The sequence below is a fragment of the Poecilia formosa genome, unplaced genomic scaffold (assembly GCF_000485575.1).
Source record: "Poecilia formosa unplaced genomic scaffold, Poecilia_formosa-5.1.2 Scaffold88, whole genome shotgun sequence".
Lineage (NCBI taxonomy): Eukaryota > Metazoa > Chordata > Actinopteri > Cyprinodontiformes > Poeciliidae > Poecilia > Poecilia formosa.
This window is the reverse complement of record NW_006800027.1, coordinates 711,125-733,332: the sequence shown is the minus strand read 5'-3', so window position 1 is coordinate 733,332 and position 22,208 is coordinate 711,125. Positions and strand designations below refer to the sequence as shown.

The 22,208-nt window shown below is 40.3% G+C and overlaps 1 protein-coding gene and 1 long non-coding RNA gene across 2 annotated transcripts; one reads left to right on the top strand and one right to left on the bottom strand.

Moving 5' to 3' along the window:
- Positions 1-435: 435 nt before the first annotated feature.
- Positions 436-21,471, bottom strand: ern1 (endoplasmic reticulum to nucleus signaling 1). Its single transcript, XM_007557351.2, has 22 exons — positions 21,201-21,471; positions 13,856-13,976; positions 11,766-11,799; positions 10,962-11,034; positions 10,687-10,759; positions 9,492-9,614; positions 9,013-9,114; positions 8,657-8,918; positions 8,073-8,151; positions 7,655-7,814; positions 6,790-6,905; positions 6,510-6,692; positions 5,729-5,987; positions 5,558-5,648; positions 5,281-5,470; positions 4,051-4,150; positions 3,767-3,966; positions 3,498-3,645; positions 3,236-3,363; positions 2,667-2,790; positions 1,884-1,951; positions 436-1,803 (listed from the first exon to the last, which is right to left on the bottom strand). The coding sequence occupies exons 1-22, from the start codon at positions 21,273-21,275 to the stop codon at positions 1,330-1,332; spliced, it is 3,183 nt and encodes a 1,060-aa protein (XP_007557413.1). The 5' UTR covers positions 21,276-21,471; the 3' UTR covers positions 436-1,329.
- A 64-nt stretch (positions 21,472-21,535) lies between these two features.
- Positions 21,536-22,208, top strand: LOC103141627 (uncharacterized). The gene is made up of 3 exons (XR_476599.2): positions 21,536-21,797; positions 22,000-22,030; positions 22,100-22,208. It is a non-coding gene; the product is annotated as an uncharacterized LOC103141627 (long non-coding RNA).

Sequence of the window (22,208 nt, the reverse complement as noted above, 5' to 3'; positions counted from 1 at the left end):
TATTTTGGTACTTTGTGCAACCTTGTTGAGACACATTCGCCACCATTATACAGGGAGGTACCGTTTATCCAATTTGGTACCAGTCAGAGGAAAAAAAAAAAAAAAAAAAAAGGGCAACAACTCTACTTTAGTCAGTCTTACAAATCTGAATCCAAACAGACACAGCAAAACTTAGCGTGGTTTAGTAGATGTCAAACTTCATTTGTTTGTAGTTAAAAACAAAAATCTGCTCTTCCATATGTACATCAGTCTTTCTAGACCCCAATACATAAACATATTTCAGTTTGCCCCAGGCTCTGGTTGTTGAATACTCTATTTATCCCCAATAAATATGAACATTTCTGCCAAATAAATTCAAAACCCTTCTAAAAACCACCATAATTTAAATTCAAAACCTACATATAAAATAAAAGAATGATCAAAAGAACATAGGAGTAGACATAATTTATGCATTAAAAAAAGATTGTAAAGGTTAAAAAATAGATTTCTAAAATCTTGCAGCAATCCTGTAAGACACAAGATGAACCAACAAGAAAAATACGAGTAGAAAACAATGAAGAATTTAATATGTGCAAGTCATCAACGTCACTGACACTAACAAAAAAAGTCACACGTTACCATTTTCTGGATTCACTTTTTAACTCATTCTCAACATCATGATGAGGATTAAATCACTTCCTGGATTCAGATACTTTGGAACAGTCTGAGTCAGCAACACAAATTAGATTCTAGCAGCATTTAGTGAAATCAAGCACATGACGCATAGTCTGTTTAATGAGCAGGACCCATGCAGCACAGTGATGGGTTTATATAGAATAAACCGGTATTTTATATGTATATATATAAAAAGGCACGTGGATCATATTAAGCAATTTATGACCCAAACTTTAAATCTTTCTGTACAAATCTACACATACAGCATCTTCAGCAAATACCCTTACTGAGAAACACACAACATTGCACAAGAAAACTACCCAATTGTTCAACAACATATGCAGACATTTCCCACAACAATGAGCAGAGAGCTTTTAGACACTTTTTTTTTTGCACTGTGTAATAAAATAAAATAAAATTAAAAAAGCAATATCTTTGTGCAGTCCAGCTACAAGAAAATATTCCAACACCTTGTAGGCAGTTAGACGTCTGAGCGGAGACGGACAAACCTGAATCCAGTCCAGCAGAAGGCACTTTTTGTTTTGTCTGCGGCGCTTGCATGCGACTCCAGGCACTGCAGGCCTGGACCTCACCGCAGCACAGCAGCAAACCCCTGAATGTTCTCCACTGTTTAAGGCAAAGCTCCCTTAGTTCTGGGTCCACTTCAGCTTTGGCTCAGTCCGCACTGGTTTTGTCGTCCAGGATAGCGAGTACCTCCGGCATGAGAGGAACCGCAGGCCACTGAGAGACATTTTCACTGGGAGGAGTCAGCCCCAGGACTTCTGGGTGAGCCGCGTGAACGGAAAAGTCTGAAGGTACCGGATGTTCTCTGGACGAGGGCAGCGACTGCCCACACTGTGTCAAAGGAGTCGATTCCTGTGTTTGCAACGTAGGTAGTGTTGTATGATCTGGCAGGGGTTGGGTGCATGGCTCGGTGAGTCTTTGCAAACCCTGGCTCTGTGTTTTTTGCAGCTGTTCTGCAGTGGGGTAATAAGGCAGGAAAGGCCTCTCAGGCGCACACGTCCTCATGGCGAGATAAGTGTGCATCAGGAGGTGAGGAAAGCGGGATGTGAAGTACGAGACGAAGTCGTCGGGGATGGAGCCCAGGGTCTCCTGTACCTCGATGGGCAACTCTCGGTAATGATGTTTCTGTTGAGATGAGAGAAATCCTCAAAACTACAGCAGGGAGGAGTGTGATTGTTTTAAATTACGCAACAACTGTGCCTCACCTTGTTTCTCATTGCACGCAGAAGGTCTCTGACTGACCCGCCCTTATAGGAGCGAAACTTCCGCAGATCTACCACAGAGAAAAATCAAACCCATTGAGCTTTTTACAAAATAAATCTATTATGGGGTTAGAATTAGTAAAAAGGCCAGAAATCTCAGAGATTTATGCTTCATTATAAGAGTTTTTTTTTCCAGTGAGTCATTAATAACTCCATCAAAAACTAAACATTTTTCCTCATAAAAAATGTGTACAACTGATTTCATAACATGACGTTACTATGGCTACAATGAGTTCAAAAGGACCATCATCAAGCTGAGTCATTAAAAAGATGAATGTTGATCTATGGCGCCTTAAACGGGAAATACATTTGAAAAGGTCTTACTTTACATTACAAAACCCTGACAAAAAGTACATTTTGTATACGTTTGAGATCATTGGTAAATGATAAACATACAACCCAGTCACTACTATTTTTTGCCGTTTTCATGACTTGAATATAAAATGGTGGTTCTGCAATGTTTAATTAATCAAACCACTTTTCTAAGGTTTTGATCTTCAGTGTGGCACTGCAGACAGAAAGCTGCCTACTTCACAGACTTCTTCTTTCCTGTGACAGGAAACATTCAGCCCCGTCTGCGAGAGCAAATCAAAGAACTACAACACCCAAAATGAAACCGCACCACATGTAAGAGATCAAGGTGCCAAACAACACCACACGAAATAAGGCGACTTGTTTAGAAGATGCTTAATTGTGGCTTGCACCGTTTAACCAGCTTCATCATACCTGTCTGCAGTGGCACCGTGATGTGCTCTCTCCAGTCGCCCTTGACAACGGCCCTCCCTCCTCGCTCCAGCTGCCTCACAATTGGTCCGTCCAGCGGCTCCTTTTCTATTCTGTCACTCACATCCTGCCCAAAAGGAAAAAAAAAAAAAAGCATGATTTTAATCAGCAGCAAGAAAATAAGGCTGAATAAAAGCACCTAATGGATCACTGTGTGTTGTGCTCTAATTTGAAACGTTTTTAAAAAATACATAGTGATCCCATAAATACCTCTGGAGACATGTCGATAACAATGAATTGTGAGGAGATTACACATATATATTGGGTTTTGTGTTAGGAAAAAATGTGACTTCTATAAAAACTTGGACTTTTTTTGCTAGCATTAATCATTAAAATACCAAAATATTACTAAGGCAGCTGGTATCGTACTTCGTTTGATCCTGTACATTAACCTGTAAAATAGTACAATCAGTCTATATATATGATAAAGAATGTTGCTGCTTCTCTCCACAGAGTGCAGGATTGCAAAACCCTGGTTGTGAAGACGCCCAGTGGGTGAAAAGAGCCCAAACCTGGAAGAACTGCAACTCCTTCTCCAGAGTCCAGAAGAAAGGATGTTTGAGAACACTTTCAGCTGAAGGTCTTCTCTGGGGATCCATGCTCAACATCTGTTCTATGAGATCTCTGGCAACAATTTCACCTAGGAAGATAAAAAAAAAAAAAAAACACAAATGTGTTGAGTTAATTATGAAAAGAACAAAAAAAAATTTTTTTTGCCTTTGAGAATTAGCAACAATAACAAACTACTTTACTCCTCTTGGGTGCATTTCTCACCGTGTTTGTCACTTTGCAGATAGTCGAGGCTGTATCCTCCCAGTAAGATGTTTGCCTGCCTCTGTAGAGACTTCCCAAAGGGGTGACTTCCCTGAGAAACCACGTAGTAGAAGACACAACCGGCAGAGAAGATATCCACCGCGTAGGTCTACAGGGATCACATTAGAAGAGCGACGCCACATAGTTTGAGATGGCTTCACAGGAAAACACTAACATACAATTCTCCTCATGACAACTGTGGCAGATGTGCAACTGCATCCCTGACTCACCGGGTTGTCCTTGAAGTCCTCACTGAGGACCTCTGGAGCAATCCAGCCCTCGGTCCCTGGGACCCCGGACCGTCGACTGAAACTGTGACGTCCCACCGCCAGCTTCTTACACAAGCCGAAGTCGGAGATCATGGCCCGGACTCGGCCATGTGCGTTCGGCATGGATACCAGAATGTTGTGGGGCTTCAGGTCTCTGTGGACTGGAGGGACAGGGAAAATTATGTTTCAACGGCAACCAAGGACATGAAGACAGTGAAAGGATTTTAGGTTTTAGAGACACTTACCTATTTTGAGAGAGTGCAGATGGGCCAATCCGGACATGGTCTGCTGCAGGAGCATGACTGGCTCAAGTCCATGTCTGTTGAAATCCTTTTTCTCCACATACTAGCAAGAGGAAAGGTAATGACGTTGAAAATAGAATTAAAAAAAGCATTCTGTGGAGAAAACGTTATGATGGGAAGTTCTTTCTTCAGGGTAGTGACATGGTCAGGCTTGGCCTGGATGAGGCTTTTAACTGCAGCCCATTAATGTTTAATAGGGCTGAGGTCAGGGTCTTTATAAAAGTTTAATATTAGCCAACTTTATCCATGGCAAAAGGAATTTTGATGAGATTTGGGGGTAATTGTCCTGCTGGAATGCAGCAGCATTTAGTTTCAACAAACTGACAAAAACCATCACCCTCATATGAACGGAAACTGGCTAACAGATTTAGAAGCGTCCCAGGAATCACCAAAGGTCAAGTTCATCATAAACTGTAAGAACTTTCTACAGTGAAGTGAGTTCAACATTACTATAGACTCAGAGGAGGAAAGAACAACGTTGCAACATATTGTCACATTTTGTGGGTACATTTCAAACCCACAGATTAAGACAAAATCAAAAGACATAAAAAATAAACCAGAGGGAAAAAAACCTATTAAATAAGTGAGAAAGGGAGAGCTCTTTGTATTAGCTTGTTAGAAGTGTGTTAAAAATTAAGATGTATCAGCATCAACCTGTAATGGGATGGTTTTAGGTTCTATTAGCCATTTAATAACATTAATATGTTTGTTCAAATAGTGAGAGGGAGAGTGGACAAACTCATGACCAAGAACAAGTTGGGGGGAAAAAAAACAATCATTTGTTTTCTCAAATGCATTGGGGACAGATACAAGATTCATGACAGCAAGTTATGTTTCCAGTAGCTTCAGTCTGGTTGGGGTGTAAAATACTAGGGGTCACTGGTCTTACAAATGATAAGCAATAGTGGGGAGTAGCTTGAGGTGGTGTGGGATATTAAACAGGCTTGAGGAAAAGTTTATGTTAGCGCAATTCATATTTGAAAAGAGCATCAAGATTTCCTGAATTTCTCTGAGCATCCTTCGTAATTTGGAGACCAGTGGTGACGGTGAAGCTGTGCCACTGAGCACACTTTTGACAGCACCTTAGGGTTCAGTTGTTGTTCAAGATCAGAAGACTAACTTTATTTAAAAAAAAAAAACAAAAACAAAAAAACATTATGATTGATTATCTACCTCCTGAAGCGTGGCAGCACACAGCTCTATGGCGATGTACTGGAACTGGCGGTCCCGCTCAGTGCAGAAGTAACGGATGACATTTGGATGCTCATCAGACTCTCTGAGCAGCTGAACCTCTCGGTCTGCAAAGCTGAAGCACTCTGGGAGGATTCTCTTCACCGCCACTGGACGGTTGTCAAACTGCCCCCTGTTGGAGAAACAGTGGAAATGTAATACTGAGGTGAGGGAATAAATGAAATTTTACCCAAAAAGCTGCAAAGCCTGATTCCCTTACTTATAAACCATAGTTCCCTCGGCACCATGGCCCAGCACCTGTTTGGGGTGGAAGGTAATGTTGCCGACTCTGACCGTAGAGAAGTCTTCCTCTGACAAAAACACATTTCAAGCAGTGAAAACGAGGCCACAACAAACCAGCTGATGTACAAAAACGGAACTGGAGCCTTACCTCCATCTTCATGCTCATAAATTGAGCTGCCCACCTCAGACACAGATAAGTTGGAGTGGTTGGAGGCATGGGGCGTGACGTTGGGACTGCTGTGGTCTGAGCAGTCGGAGCGAGTGCGGGCCACGTCCAGGAAGTCGCCGTCGGGAGCCAAACCCACGTCTGCAGGGGAGAAAGGCTGCTGCCGCTGGAGCAGCTCCAGCCGCTCCTCCATCTGTCTCTGGAACTCCTGGTGCTGCAGCTGCTGCTGCTTGTGCACGCTCTGTAGCAAGAAACAACAGAAAACATAAAGGGTGCACCTTTTCCAGCCATTTGAGATCCTATACATACACCTATTATATAAAGCTAATAAAAAGTCAGCAGGTACAGCTTCCACAGGTTAATTCTGAGCTATTTCCACACTCAAGCACCTCATCCTCTTCTTATTTTCTAACTCGGTCCTAAATTAGTTTTGAAACTTTTATATAATTTGTTTAGTTTATATAATTTGTTTAGTCAAATTTAATAAAAGGAACTTCTTTGTCAGCACCCCGTATAACGATGTGTAAAAAGCCTTTAAAAAAATAAAATTATATATATATATATATATATATATATATTTTTTATGCAGAAAAATCTTGCTCTTAAAAATACAAAAAAAAATCCAACCATCAATTTGCCAAAACAAAGGTCAATTCATGTAGCCAGAACTCTACAGGGTTTACAGTTATTAGCTACAGCTGTGATAGAAATCCTCTATGATGAGTACATTTGATGCTTTAGAAAAGGTGAGATTTTTTCTTACCTTGGGGTAGATGATAACAAAAGCCACCCAGCCAGCGAGAAGGAAAGTGGAGAAGATGATGGTGGCCATGTCTTTCAGCATGGAGTCCACAGGGGCCTCCGGGCGCGCCGTCCGGCTGCTGGTCCCTGGTTCCTGGATGGAGGTTGAAGGCTGCCTATCGTCCATGCCGCTGTCATTGACCTTCTGCAGAGAGGAATCAGAAGAGCAGGAAAGATGTTAAAAAGAATAAAAAGAGCATGGAGAGTCAGGATATTTCCATCACATGCGAGATGACCCGGACCTCCTCTCCTTTCTTATCCGTAGTAGGTGGGATGACGTTGCCTTGGTTACGAGGGAAGTTTTCAGGGAATGTTTCCAGGATCTTGGTGTGAGCCTCAGGGGGCGTTTCATGGTGACCTGAAAAGCGATACGGAAAAAAAGCTTCACAAACAAAGAAATTCAAGTCTGAAGTATCCAAAACACCAACAGAAACAGTTTCATTTCAAACCCAACAATGAATTTCTTTTTTTTTTTAAACAGTTTAAGGGAGTGGAGACTCCACCCCTCACCACACTGGGTTATACAGGTGCTGTTAACATTAGAAGAATATTCTTATGAGAATGCGTTCATAAAATAGCCTTTAAGCACACGTTAAACAAAACTTGTTTTCTTCAGCTGCAGTTAATATAAAATAAGAGAAAACAGCTACTTTCCATATTTTAAATACATAGTTATGCTTTAAATTGTCCCATGTTAATAAAAGTAAGCACAATGGACACAGCCAGCAAAATACCATGAAGGCAGCTAAAAAATGAAAGACAGACTTTTTATTTGAGATTTTAAAAACAGATTAGACAAGCATTGGTACAGGACAAATTATTGCCAAAACATTCCACTTCTGTTCAGGCCAATATTAACAAAACAAAAACATTTCTGCAGTTCCATCAGTCACCCAGTAGATGGCAGGCCACATTAAACTGAAAGCACAAACACTTCTAAGTTCTGAGGAAGTGTGTGGTCTTTGGTTAAGAGTGCCGACATCAAAACTTGTTTAGGAAAGTGGATTTTTAAACCATTATAAAATGACATCAAATCTCTTTTTCTTCTCCTAGCTTCAAGATAAGCAACTAAAGATTCTAACAGCTGTGATTTGTTTTGTGCCGCACCTATGAGAAGCAGATAGTTCCTCATAAAGTTGATCCGGTTTCGCTCTCGGAGGCCAGCGTTGAATTTCACACTTGTGCTCGGAGTGATGACACACTCCTTATCCTCCTCTGTCTCCTGGCTATCTGGGCCTTCCAGCAGGGGGAAGGTGCTTCCACGAGGCTAAAGACAAACACACACTTCCTGTTATCAGACGCCTCATGAGCTTCTATAAAAAGGAAGTCTGTAGAAATAGCAGCTTCCTACTTCAAACAATCAAGTCTTCAAGGTTTATCAACTAAGAAACTAAGTAAAAACATTGACAGAAATCAAACTTAATGCAAATATAAAGACTGATTTAAAAAAAAAAAAATCTAAATCATTGCCATGCTGTTGACGTGATCAATGTTGCGCTTGATTTAATATGCAGATTGTGCTCACCACCACTGTGACTCCATCATGCACCAGAGACGGTGATGCATACAGGCTAGTGGAGTATTTGCCCACATATAAAGTGGCCCTGAAAAGAACAGAAATAAAAACCGTCAGTTAAACCTGTTATTTCACAACCAAAAACATTTCGACAAGTTTGACAATAAACTGCGCAGCGACATAGATAAAAATCTTGTCAAGCCAAATGACAAGGCTAAAACAATTCAGAAAAGACCAATGGGTCCTGGTTTTACTTTTCAGCTTTTCCCTCCAGGCTTCTGGAGCTTTATTTCCACAGAAAGAAAGAAAAAAAAGATTTACTTTATTTTGAAAAGAGGCTTCTGGAAGCTCCAATTCCAGCCAAAGATTGGATTTTTTTCAACCAGACATTTTCCTTCCACTTAACCTTCCATTAATTTAATTAATACAAGACTGACTGCCCAGCTTTTTAGCTAAATTACATAGCTTTATTTATTTATCTCTGAACATATATGTAAAATGGAACTAAATACATAAAAAATACAGAAGATAAAATGTAAAAAAAAAAAAAAAAAAAAAAAATCTAAGGCAAATTAAGCAAAAGAATTACTTACATGAATTTATTTTTGGGTTTCTTCTCCTTTGGAAACGGATATTTCCATTGGGTTATCCGTCCGACCTCTCCGGACATGAAAGTGAGGTAGCGCAGTGTTTCCACGGCGACGTTGGTGTGGGGAACTTTGCGAAGACCCTCCCGCTGCCAGATGTACATCGCCACCACAGGAGAATTGTAGTTCTGCACCCACTGAACGTCTCCCGTCTCGCTGTCCACGGTCACCACGAGGCCGTCGCCATTTGAGACAAAATGAGCCATTTCTGTGGAGGGAATAACGAGATGCTATTAGCATGCCCAGTGTACTGGAGAGTTAGGGTTAGGTCAACAACGAGCATGCTCGAGCAGGAATCTTACTGTATTTCATATCATCATCGGGGAGGGTGGAGGCATAGTCAGAATAGGTGGCATTCCAGCGCAGCTCTCTGTTCTTTGTGTCGTACATGGTGATGGTGTACTCTAACAAAGACAGAAACATGCATGGCTACGTAAGCAGCACACACTGCAGGGCTTCAGTGTCAGTTTTATTGTAAAACTGCAAAGCTGAATGGTGTGAAATTTCCTTAACGATGGCCAACAAAAAGCTAATGTGAGCTTTGAACTTCCAAACACTCCTAGCCCCTTAAAATTTAAGGAGCTAATTATTGGAGAGGTAGTTGTCTTGTTTGGAAGTTAAATAAATTGGCTGCACTAATGAGAAATGACTATATAAACAGTCTCGGAAAAATAAATTTATAAATGAAGGCTTCTGGTAAACTAGATTAAATCTTGAATGTCATAGATTCTGGTTAGAATAAAAAAAAAAACAAAAGCAGCTGAGCTAGTTTTGTTTTTACCCGTTCGTCCCAGATATAGAAGGGATGAAGACGGACAGAGCATTTCAGCGAAGGACGACGTCAACGTCTGCTGTTTTTCACCTGTTAGCAAATCCACCACATACCACAAGTCCTGCTTTTTACCTGCAGGAGAGCACATAGACAAACACACACAGGAAACTGATTAGTTAGGCGATTTCAGCTTTGAAACTGCACCTGGCGATAGCAGTCTTGCAAAACATTTTGTGGCGTTACAAACTTCAATGTACTTTGTTGGGATTTTATGCGGTCGCTCAATTTAATCTCGGTATAAATGCAGGTATTATTTGAAGGCTTGTTAGAGAACAAAGAGCATCCTGGAGACCAAAGATCACAGCAGGGAGGTCAGGGAGAAGTTTAAAGCTGGTTTAGAAAACTAAAACGGAAGCTGGTGAAAGCTGATAAGATGGGTGTCAATATAAAAAAAAAAGGAAACACTGGAAACAAAACCTGTTGCTGGCTGCAAAATACTTAAGGTGGTGAAGCCTTCCATCCAATGTGACTGAGTTTAATAAATTTTGCAAAGAAAAATAGGTAAAAATGTCCCAACAGGCAGAGACGTGCCCAAAACAGCATGCCTTTTAAAACACTGCTGATCCTCAACAAAACGCATTGAGGTTTGTGGTTCTAATGCATTAAAATGTGAAATTGCTCCACTTGCGAAAAACCCCCATTTATAACGCTTTCCTGCCCACAGAACCGTTAATCTGATTAAATGAGGCACTTTTTTACCAGTTATTCAAAATAACCTGCGACTGTTAAACCTGAGTTTTATCACTCCATAGTGGCATAGATAGTCCCTCAAAGTTTTGCATTTACACTTCATAGAGTATTTTCACAAAATGTGAAGCCACATACATGAAAAGTAGTTGTATATTAAAGTATTCAACCAGCAAAAGTTTGCATCTATATAATTAAATGCCTGACTGATGATGATGATAGTAAGGAGGCAAATGTGACTAGCTTTTGTTCAAACGATGGTAGATCAAAGTTCCTGCGTTAACACTTAAAAATTCAAAAGAGCCGAGGCTGCAGATTTAGTGGAACCAGAAGACGACGCGTTATATTCTGCTGAAACCAGATAACACCCAGTCCTTTATGAAAGGTGAGGAACGCAGGTGGAATCTACAAATGTGTATGCGTACGCCGTGACCAGAAATTTATGAATGGGTCTTACCCATGTAGAGGATTCCATCAGAGCTGCGACACGGTGAGGCTTGCACCAGCTCGGGGATGGTGAAAGGCAATTTCTGTTACAACAAAAAGCCTCAGATAAACCTTGTGGTTTTCAGGGTCAACAACAAAATATAGCACCATGTAGTATTGAAGCGCTACAGCTGCAAACTCATAATGAGAAAGCATGACTATTTTTCTACCGAACAAGGAACTGAGCGGTGGTTCATACCAAAGACGGAAGATTAAAATGCTTCGATAAAACGCATTTCCTTTTACCGTGAGGCCTTCGTTGTTCTTTCCACCCAGAGAGTACAGGCTGCCGTCGTTGGGGTCCGGCAGAAACGCTGGTCTGGTGAGAAAAACAAAGGCAACAAAGTTAATTGTAAAGCAGCAGGTCGAGCTCAGCATGTCACAATACTCATTAGAATATACTGTCTTTTGCTACATAGAGATAAGATACAGTAGAACACAGTGTCTTGAAAAAAGTATTCTTAAAATTTTTTTAACTTTTATCACATTTTGCCACTTTACAGCCATAAATGTGACAGCACAACATGAACTGGAACAACCAGAGATTTTGTGTTATTTTATAACACCAATAACCATCTAAAAAGTTGAAGGACTTAACCTCAGTCAGCTCAGACTAGCAGCATCTGCAAACATCAATTTTCAAGTCTCGCAGCTTTGGCTGCATGCTCAGATTGGTTGTCCTGAAAAGCAACCTCCACCACAGTCTGAAGTCTTTTTCAGTCGTAGTGGTTTGTTTTTCTACATGTTTCACTGTGGGGATGGAAGCTTAAACCAAAGCGCTGAGACCTTCACAGAACACCCAGATTTATTCTGAAGTTAAATTACCTCCATGTTAATTAGATGGCTTTTAGAAACAATTGGCTGCACTGGAATTTATTCATTCACAATCTAAATGCTGGCTATATTAAAAAAAACAAAAAAAACATATTTTGTATCTTATGTGACAAACTTTGGGAAAGGCCAGTATGTTTAAGGGGTGTGAACACTTTTGCAAAAAACACTCATGTATCCAACAAAAGAAAAAAAAAAAAAGATAACTTGGATACGTACTCTGCTACATGTGTCGGGACCTGAAGAACTGGATCTGTGAGGACACAAAGACGATAGTCAGGACTGACAGGAATATCATCCAGCAGACGAAAACATGGCCAGCGGCCGCTGAGTAAGTGAGAGACATGAATGCTGGAGACGTCAGACTGCAGAGGACACAAAGTCCAAATGGACATGCAAGCCCCAGTGGCAAACATGAAGGGCAAACAGATAAGCTTTCTGTGAGTAAATCAGGCATGACACACCAGCAGAGAGAACAAGAATAACAATCATTCAATGTGATCGCAACATCAAAAAGCCCAATCCGACTGACCTACCCCAGTATAAATGGAATAAAATCTTGCTAAAAGTTGTCTTCAACAAAAAGAAGAGGGAGAAGCCTACATAAGATTTCCTCCATCTTTCAATGGGGTTACCAAACCAGTCGAACCCCAAACCTGAAGCGTCTGTTGCAAAAAAGACAAACAAGTCCCACCAGTGTGAACAAGCTGGGTGTGGAGCAGGTGGAGCTGGAAGGTGTCCACAATGGCACGGGGTTAGGTGTGAGATAATCCAACGATGGTAAATAACCGTTTTATTCAGTAAACATTAGTCTTCAGCAAATGTTTATTGGGGGTTAAGTCTGACTGGCTGAAATATAAATACATGTCTGCAAAGAGAGAAGCGAGCAGCATTATGACAGGTTTGATATTAAACTGCACTGTTCAGTATTGACAAAGGTGGAAGATTTCTGCTTCCCTCTCGTCGTTTCCTGACTGAAATGCGGCAGGTGTGTGCAAAGCCTGGTGAAATTTATATTCAGTAGCTGTTCCAGGAAAACAGATGATGCGGAGGAGGCAGCCTCTGCCTCATCATGGCAGATTTGGATATTGAGTAGAGCCAGGAGGGATTAACAAGCTTGAACTAAATTTGTTTTTACCTAAAAAAAAAAAAACTAAAAAAAAAAAAAGTAAAACAAAACAAAAGTCAAGCCTAAAGTAAGTCCACAAAAACAGAAGAATACACACTTAAAATTGTGAGTTTATAACAAGAATATAAGAAAAATACCCCTAAACTCTTTCTTCTGCTAGTTTTCCCAAGCCTCATTATCTAATGCGATTCCAGAGCATACAGAGCCTTGCGATGGTAACCATGGTGTGGGCCATGAGTGCAGGTGACACTACCGTAAAGTTCCTGATCCTGGCCCACTCAGACCTTGATTAGAGGCAGCATTTCCCCCTTTCTCCGTTAATAATTACCCGCATCTCATGGCCAAGAGAACCTGAATGAACAGCTTCTTCTAGTCCTTCTAGACTTGACCACACAATAAAAATAGGATTACTAAATCTAGGCACAAAGGCAGTATAGGCAGTAAAAAAAAAAATTAAGAGACCACTTAAAATGATCAGCTTCTCTGATTTTACTTTTAGATATGTGTTTGAGTAAAATGAACATTGATATTTTATTCTATGAGTGACAGACAGCCTGTCTCCAAACTTCAAAGCAAAAATGTTATACTTATTTGCAGAAAATGAGAGATGGTCACAATAACAAAAAAAAGCTGCAGTGCTTTCAGACCTCAAATAATGCAAAGAAAACAAGTTCATATTCATTTAGAGACAACAATGTTAATATTTTTACTCAGGAAGAGTTCAGAAATCAACATTTGGTAGAATAACCGTGAGGTCTCTTAATTTTATTTTTTTTCAGGGTTGTAAATACGTTTTTAAAGAAATACAACTGATTTGACACATAGCGACAAGCTCTGTTTTTAGATTCCAGGTGTATGAAGCATTACAAAATCCTAATTACCCTGGCTAGACCAGATGATCCAGGGAGTGATGCTAATTCGATTGCATAAAAATGTTCAGGTGTGGACATGCTGTAAGGACAATTCACACTAGCAAAATACAATAAAATGTTGCCTACAATTTGATCAATTTGTTGCTTTACTCCAATGAAAGCTGCATCCCAACAAAGCAAAACAAGGATTCCACTGTTTTCAACCAGGCATCAGGACAACAATCGTACTTTGTGTTTGAAATGCGGTATGAATAACGAGGAGAAGAGCATACAAACACTTTAACTTGACACCAGCCGTCTCCTCTTACCTTCTTTCAGAGTCCACTTGATAGAGCCAGACTTTTTGCTAACGGCATGCAGGTTTCCATCCAGGGTGGACACAAAGAGCAGGCTTTCAGGAAGGGCAACCGTGCTGGCGCTGCAAAATCCCTACAAAAACAGAAAACAGCTCAAATAAATGATCATCATGCAACACTGACAGGATGTCCTTAACCAGTAGATGTGTTTATGCATGCATCCTGCCGTTTAAACCCCCAGGTTAGGTTAGAACATGTGCGCCTGCATTCGGGGCAGTGGATAAGTCTGTAATCGCTCGACTATTACTCAGCCTCACACATAGCAAACAGTATAAAAATGTTGAAATAATCATGTAATGATATGAAGACATCTGGATCAGGATGACAGACTTGTGTTAGATGGTCTACAGAACTGCTGTATGGCTTAAAGCACAAACCAGAGCAAAGGGTGGCAAATTTAACATGATGAACTAATTTGACCTCTATTCACATGTTGTGTACTTTAATCTTGGACTTGAGATTCTGAATAATCTACTCACAAAAATAAGCATTTATTGTATACAATATTAAACCTTATTATCATTCTCCTTTTTACAGAGTAATTTTAGTTGTAGAACAAGCTGATATTAGTTGGTCAATCAGGCAGACTGCCAGCATGGGTGGAGACCGTTTAACGGACAGGCCCCTATTAGCTTTCCAACTGTAGTTAAAAACAATGTCACCTTAGTAAGAGTTAGCTGCGGGGCTCCTTTAGTTTCCATGTTTGTGCGTTTATCACTACTGCAAAAATAAGCAGCAGGACGTGGCAATGTACAAAAGGGGTAGTGCTCCATATAGCCTCCGAAAACTTTATTCACTCTCGAACTTTCTCTAGTTCCTTTTAAAAGCACTTTAATAGGGGGCCTATTCTCGAACAAATGTCTGTGGGCTCAGTTCTGCCTATTTTTAGCTCCTTTTCACAATTAGCCGTTTTAAGGCTCTTTCACTTTAAATCAAAATGAGTTGCTGCTGGCCACCCCTCCCAAGTCTATGTTTACACCTGTACTCTTCCTGTGTTCCAGTTATACTCGGAACTGGAATATTCTGACTTCCCAGTTAGAAGAATCAACTGGAATGCCCTCTGACGTTGGATTTCCAGCTGACAAAAAGGAGCAGCTCTCAAAGCCGAGTTTCCCAGCCGCCTTGTAAGGTCGACTTCGTGTTTCAAGTTGTCCTTCTCGCATCTACAGTGGCAAGATGTGGAGGAAACATGTTTATTTCACAAGACACGCATGCAAGAGTGTGTCTAAAATTAATGATACATGTGCAACCTGCAACTCCAAAATGAACTCATTAAAAGTGTTTTTTGCTTATGGAAAGAAAAGCTTACAATGATACAAAGGTACACCAAACAATGTTAATGGGTGTTGCCATGTTGAAATTCCAGCCTGTCAACTAGAACGCCGTTACCTCGGGTCCGACATCAAACCCAGCTCCAAGTTACAACTTCCAAGGTAACTAGAAGGCAGCACTAGTACATGTGAAAATGGCTGCAAACAGATACACAATGATACAATGGTACATCTTTGACCCTGAAGCAAACTGAAGTGGAGCTTCCTGCACAACCATCAAGGATGCAGTAACAGTAAGTTATCAACAAAACACTTGTCTTTTCCAGCGGCCATTGCACAGTGCATACAGCAGTAAAACCAACTGACCAGACTTGCTGGGGTTCCACCTGGGCTGGGCTCAGCTTGGGTTGCTAGGTAACAAAGCAGCGCTCGCCGATTGTGACTTGATAATCAGGAAATTTTACAGACACCAAAAAACAAACTTATTGCCAGCAAATGATTAGGTGTGTTTTTTTTTTGTTTGTTTTTATAGCACTTTGACTGTTTCTAGAACCCATAGAGACCCATATAGGAATTTGTACAAAAAGTGAATTTTGCACAATATGTCCCCTTATATAATATAAGAACAAAAATGTTTGCGTTTTGATTTTGACTTCTCTGTCACAGGAAATCTAAGCAGTGGAAGCTGTGCTCATTTGCCCGTTAAACCACAGCAATATCGATAAAAGGCATTACCTATAAAGAGCTCCCTGGAGAACTGAAAATAGCTTCCTCAGAGAAATTACCTAGACTAAGGAAAGTATGCTTTTACATCCATTTATTGGTCCCAGAACATGTAGTGCCCCCAAACCGGGCTAGTTCCACAACTTCTAAAGCAGCTAGATTTTCAGAACGGCGAGAATCATGTAATGCACCACTGCATCCCCTCATGATCACCTGATCAATCTGTGCAAAAGGAGCTAGAAGACATGCAGTGTTTGGTTTGACAGAGTGAAGGTTTCTAACACATTGTGTCTCCAGCTTTACTGTTCAAACATGCTATAATGGTATAGATGGCTGGTAAAGCCTTACAGGGTTAAAAGTTGCATTCCTTCCTTCCAGTAGATCTTGTAAAGTTGGTTTTGCCTTTTGAAATATATCTAAGGACTTTGTCAAAGGAGCTCTTCAAGTTTAGCACACACAGCTGAATAGTGGGCCGGCAGCCCAGATGGGCACTCCTCTCTTCAAACCCTTCAACGCCTACTCACATACAAGGGACACTGGAGCGCACATGGCACCAGGGACAGGGTCTGCCTCAGATGGAGCACTATCTGGACCAAATAGACCACCACTGAGAGTCACAGAAAGGGGTCTAATCTAAGCATGTTAGATTGTTGAATGATAACTTGGATTAAAAACATCAGTCTATTCCAGGGGTGGCCAAGTCCAGTCCTCGAGAGCCACCATCCTGCAAGTTTCAGATGCATCCCTGCTTCAACACACCTGAATCAAATGACTGGCTCGTTATCAGGCCTCTGTAGAGCTGATCCCGGTCTGTTGGAGTAAGGATACTTCTAAAACTTGCAGGATGGTGGCTCTCGAGGACTGGACTTGGCCACCCCCGGTCTATTCAGTAGCAGTCCTTATCACAACTGTGATTGTTCACTTATTCGAAGAGAAGCACAATTACAAACAGGCAGATGGTATCTGCCTAATTAGTCAGGTTATCTGCTCAGGTAGCCCTGCAGTCAGCTACAGGCATTTTGCTATGCCATCATTAGTTTTTAAAACTAATATAATAAAATGACGTGGTTCTCTTTTAGTTTTCAAACAATGACTGCCCGTGATTCTGGAAACATTTTCAAGCAGCTGAATTCGTCTTTCTTAGGGTGTTTCTACTCCACACACCTGTTGGTCCTGCAGAGTTGGCTCTATTGAGAACCAAAATTACAACATTGGTAACATTTTCAGATAGTTCAGTTCACTTTCACAATGCACTGCATCAAACTAACCAAAATCTGTTCCCCCATCGTCACCTGTTGTGGCGCTGCACCAAGAACCGATGAAGGAAACCACACAAAATCCTGTGAAGAAGAAACTGAGCACAGGTGTGCATTCACACAATCGAAAACAACCAGAGTTTGATTAAAGTGGACTAAACTGGGCTGGTGTGAATGCATTCTTACAAGCAAGGTTGAAATGCAGGAGTCTTCTTTCAGCCAGCTGACTAGCAGTGTGCAGCTTTCTCCTGCATCTTATTAAGACATAGGAACAATATGCTGAGAAATGTTGTGGTTTCGTAAGTGCATCTTTTTAAAGTCAGGAGTTTAAGAAACACAATCTGCTTACCAAACCACTAATATTCAATAAAGTCAATCAGATCAGCCTTTTGATATTTTAAGATGTATTTTTAGAATTCTGGAAAATATAAAAAAAATTGAAAAAATAAAAAATGTTTTTTAAAATAACAGAACCAGCAGGATTTCCATCCATCAGCCTTTAATGCACGTGCGATCAAGAACACGTGGAACTACTACTGCAGTTTGTCTCCACCTTTGGTGACATGGCCTACCATTCCTCTGTAAACAGCGTCAGTGACTGACCAGTGGCAGACACCCTATAAAAGCCGTTTCACAATAACCTGTGTACTCTGGTTATTCATCACACTGTTCTGAAACTTCTAGCACCAAAAAGAACAGAAACTAAGACAAAAAAAAAAACAAATGAAGGTTTCAGAACATCTGCAGAGAGAAAAGACATCGTTCGACACTGGCCCCAAGTTCTCTCCCTGTGGTCTCATCCATCCTTTATGAGCATGCGTGTCAATAATATGCACCTGCAACTGTTCCCACTGGGCCTCAACCTCACAAGGCACCGTACAAGCGTGCTGGGAAGAGTCATAACTAATCTGTTCTCGCCCCCCTCATAACCCCCAGCAGCTCTCTTGGTTTCACAAACAAATGAGTTCCCAAACATCTGCTGGCTCTCTAGGTTTGCATGGACACCAACATTCAGCAGCTGATGCATATGTTGAAGTGTTGCGCTTCAGGGACATCTGCTTCATAGTTTCTCTGCTCAGAATGGATGTGATTTACAAAGGCTGGATTAAAGCAACGGTTAGAATAATGCACACCCTTCCATTTCCTCATTCTGTGTGTTACACAGAAATAGCATTGCAAAATAAGGGTTGCATAATACTGCAGAACTGGGTACCAAAAAAACTCTTCACTCTTGTTCCTGAATCTAAATTTTCAACCTTTTTTTTTTTTTAAAGTGAGGTCAGCTTCAAAAGGGACTTCAATGCTTGTGTTATCACCGGCAGCGGTCAGCGGAGGGTCACCGCGCCTCGCAGCCTGCTGCTTGGCAAACCAAGCCAAACACAGAGCCGCTCAGAACTGTTGGCTTTCCCTTCAAGTTTCAACAAACATTTTAGAAGAGCATGAAAAAAAAAAAAAAACAAAGCCTTGTGGTCGAAGTATGAAACGGCAACAACAAAAACCATCAGGGTAAAAAGTGAATTTCTTGTCGAAGCAAACACCTTGTCTGCTGCCATCAGCAATTTCTGCAGCTTGCCCGAGTGCAGAACAAACCAACACAGGAACCAAGAAAAAAAAAAAAAAAAAAAGATAGTAATTTCACACATCTGTGTATGTGTCATGGGAAGTGCGTACTGGCAACAGCTTCAACTAATCAACAAATATATCAAATCATACATCCTTTTTCTGTAAAGAACACCATAACTAATGCTTAAGAGCAGTATCAGATATTTATTCCTAAACATCTTAACAGCAACAATTAAAAGGAATTAAGATGCTATAATATTTCTAAAATGACAAGTCACATCTTTACAGAGAACCTTTGGGGTTTTGCTACAAAGAAAGCAAACCACGTGCTGGCAGACTGAGATAAAGCACAGCCACTTCCATTATATCTACTTTTTCTTTAGATTTAGCAATTCAAAATCTGTTTGCACTGAACAGAAAGTGTGTAAAATTGACCTCTGTGTAGTTTCAAGCAATTATAAACTTATTACGTTTATGATGACTGTCAACCATTAAATTAAGTTTATGTAAGTATAAAGCACAAAGGAGGACCTTAAAGTTATTAATAACAATCAGTCGCTGATGTGTCATGCTTTTAAAGGAGGAAATGTGTCAACTGTGGCAGAAAATACTGTCAAAAAGAGCTTTTCTTCTCTAGGAATCCCATGAAGTTTCTCTCAGAATATATAGTTGGACTATCATTTGTCACCCACACTACACCTGCATACGCTAATAGGCTAAGAAAAGAACCCGAGACATGACAAGGGATTATAAAGCCACTTTAATCTGCTTCTTAGCTGAGCTGTTTGTTTTACTCATGTAGCAGTGAAGGGTCCCTGCCTCGGGGCTTTTAAGGTTTTGGCTCGTTTTGAACATGTTAATTACTTTTTGATCAAGATTAAAGCCAAGACAGCAGATTATCGATGCTTTATACCAACAATCAAAAACCAAGGAGTTAATGTACTTCACAGAGCGTATACCCAATACGATATTACTTCGATTTGCATGAACTTATAGATGTTTTTTTTGTAAATGGGTACAGGCCCATTGTCTGTTGTTATGGATTAAGTCCTCGTAAACAGAAGGTATACATACCATCAAGGTTTCAAAGTATGAATGACCAGGCCTTTACAGGGTTGTAAATGATTTAAATCCAACCTCAAGTGTACACAACTACATACCACAGATTCCACTTAGTCATTATTTATTGAACACTCAAAATAGGGCACATGTTATGTACATTTAAAAAAGCTTAAATGCCTGGAAAAAAACAATGGATTAGGGTTAGTGCAATGCCCTAATATAATTGAAAATTATTTAATTAGGGGGAGAAGGGGATTTTAAAACTGCATGATTATACTTTTAAGAGCTGCACTGTTTGGGTTTTTTATGGCTGGCATCAATTTTTAATTGACTTTAATTAGGGACTTTGGATCCTTTAACTATACCTTAATATAGACAGCAAAATTTACTTGAAAATTTTAACTTTCTGGTGTAATAGCACCATATTAAAGTTTCCCCATGAAGTCACCATGTGCTTCTTTTGCAACGAGCATCCCTCACAAACACCAAAACATCCTTCAGGAGTACAACTGTGACTTGTGCATCAAGTTGTTGAATCCATTTTTGAGATAAGCAAGCCTTTGAAACATCATACTGACATCAGTACATAATTATTGTTGTAATAAGACTCAAAATTACCTAAAATTTTCTTAGTCCTAATCAGCAAATGGGCTTTACTGGATTTAAAAGTAGGGGATAAACTTTTGATATCCACTGTTTGTGTCAGTTGAGGGTTATTGTGTCCAGTAATATTGAAACTACAGTCAAAAATCTTTAAACAAAACCTTGCATCTGTTATCAATAAGGAACCTATCAAAAGTTCTAACCATGACTGTGTAATTTTACTATATCACATGGTGTTGGGCTGTCAAGTTTCAAGATTTTACTATCTAAGCTGAACTGCGTTTCTTGTTGATCACTAAAAAGAAACACTATGATGTATTAAAGGGTAGGTTGGGTGATGATGGATGGAAAAATTGAGATCGTGACGAGACACAACTGCATATGTTTCTAATATCACGCAGACTTAACTAAATGAAGTACAATGCAGTATTAGTGAGTGGTAAAAAAAAATTTAATGTGATGTGTTACAGATGTGAAATTGTACAGATATAAGGACAAATGGTTTCCCGTAATTTCCTGAAACTCGACAGATAAAAAAACAAGCTTGTCTATGCAGGTTTTAATGCGTCAGATGAGTTGATTTTAGACCCCATAACTTGTCAAATGAATAGTTTAGCAAGCTAGCTAACGTTCGTATTTAGCTAACCGCTGTCAACACGCAGCATATGGACTGAATTTTAGCTTCATTGAAGTACAAACATTTTTATTAAAACGTCCCAAAGTACAAAATAATAATCCCACTATAAATTATACTTGTTGTTTAGTCGACAATAATAACCTCGTCCCGTCTAAGTTAGTTTATCCAGCTAGCTTTCTTACCTTTTGGGGACCAGCGTAGAAAAACAAGGCTAAAATGCAGCACAGTAGAGCCCGTTTTCGCACTGGCCAGTCCATGTTAGCATTGGGTCTCAAACCGGGACAGACTGACTGGGTGGTCCGGGGCGGCTGGTCGCTACATAGAAAATTATTTTCTGACTTCCACAGACAGATGGGTCGAAATGTTTGCTACAGCGTTGGTAGAGATGCTTCTTCCTGAAATTACCACTGCGGAGGTTGGACTTTTGGATTCATATCCACAGGAGTGGAGGAGGGGGAACGCTATAGGCCTCTCAGCCAATGAAAACTCGCCTCCACACACCGGATGTGCTATAAAAAAGCAGCATTTACATCCGGAGCCATTTTATTCCGCAAGAGCACGCGCTGTGATTGTCTTGGACTCTTTTAGCTGAACCCTAAATTTTGTAATAACTGAACTTAAATATGTCTCTTCAGCTACTTGCATTCATTTTGGGTATTAAAACTGATGTAACGTGAATTCAAGCTTGAACAAATTACATGTAGGCACTTTGTGCATGTAGCACTTTGAGCACGAGCAGCTCACGTGGCAGCAGCGTGGGCAGGCCGTGAAACACGAAGGTAAGATTTATCTGCACGCTTTTTAGGTGTTTTCACAAAACGGGGAAAATTACAGTTCATATCACGAGTGATGATACTTTGCGTGTTAGACTTCTGATATAATAATGAAGTCAATCTTTAACATCTGACATGGTTCTACTAAGAAAAGGTTGTATTCCATCCCGATAACTAAAAACACTGAAGAATATGTGTATTATTTCAGGAGCTGAACCGCAGATTACCAGAATAACATGGTAAGTTTATAACGCATGAATCATAATTGCCAGAGGTGACTTCAGTGTTGACTTTTATTTTTCTTACAGGTTGGGGCTCATCAAATGGAAGGTGACTAACTATGAACTGAAGCAAGTTTCCAGTGTTGTACATAACTTAACTATGCATGTTCATAATAAAGAAAAACATTCCCATTTA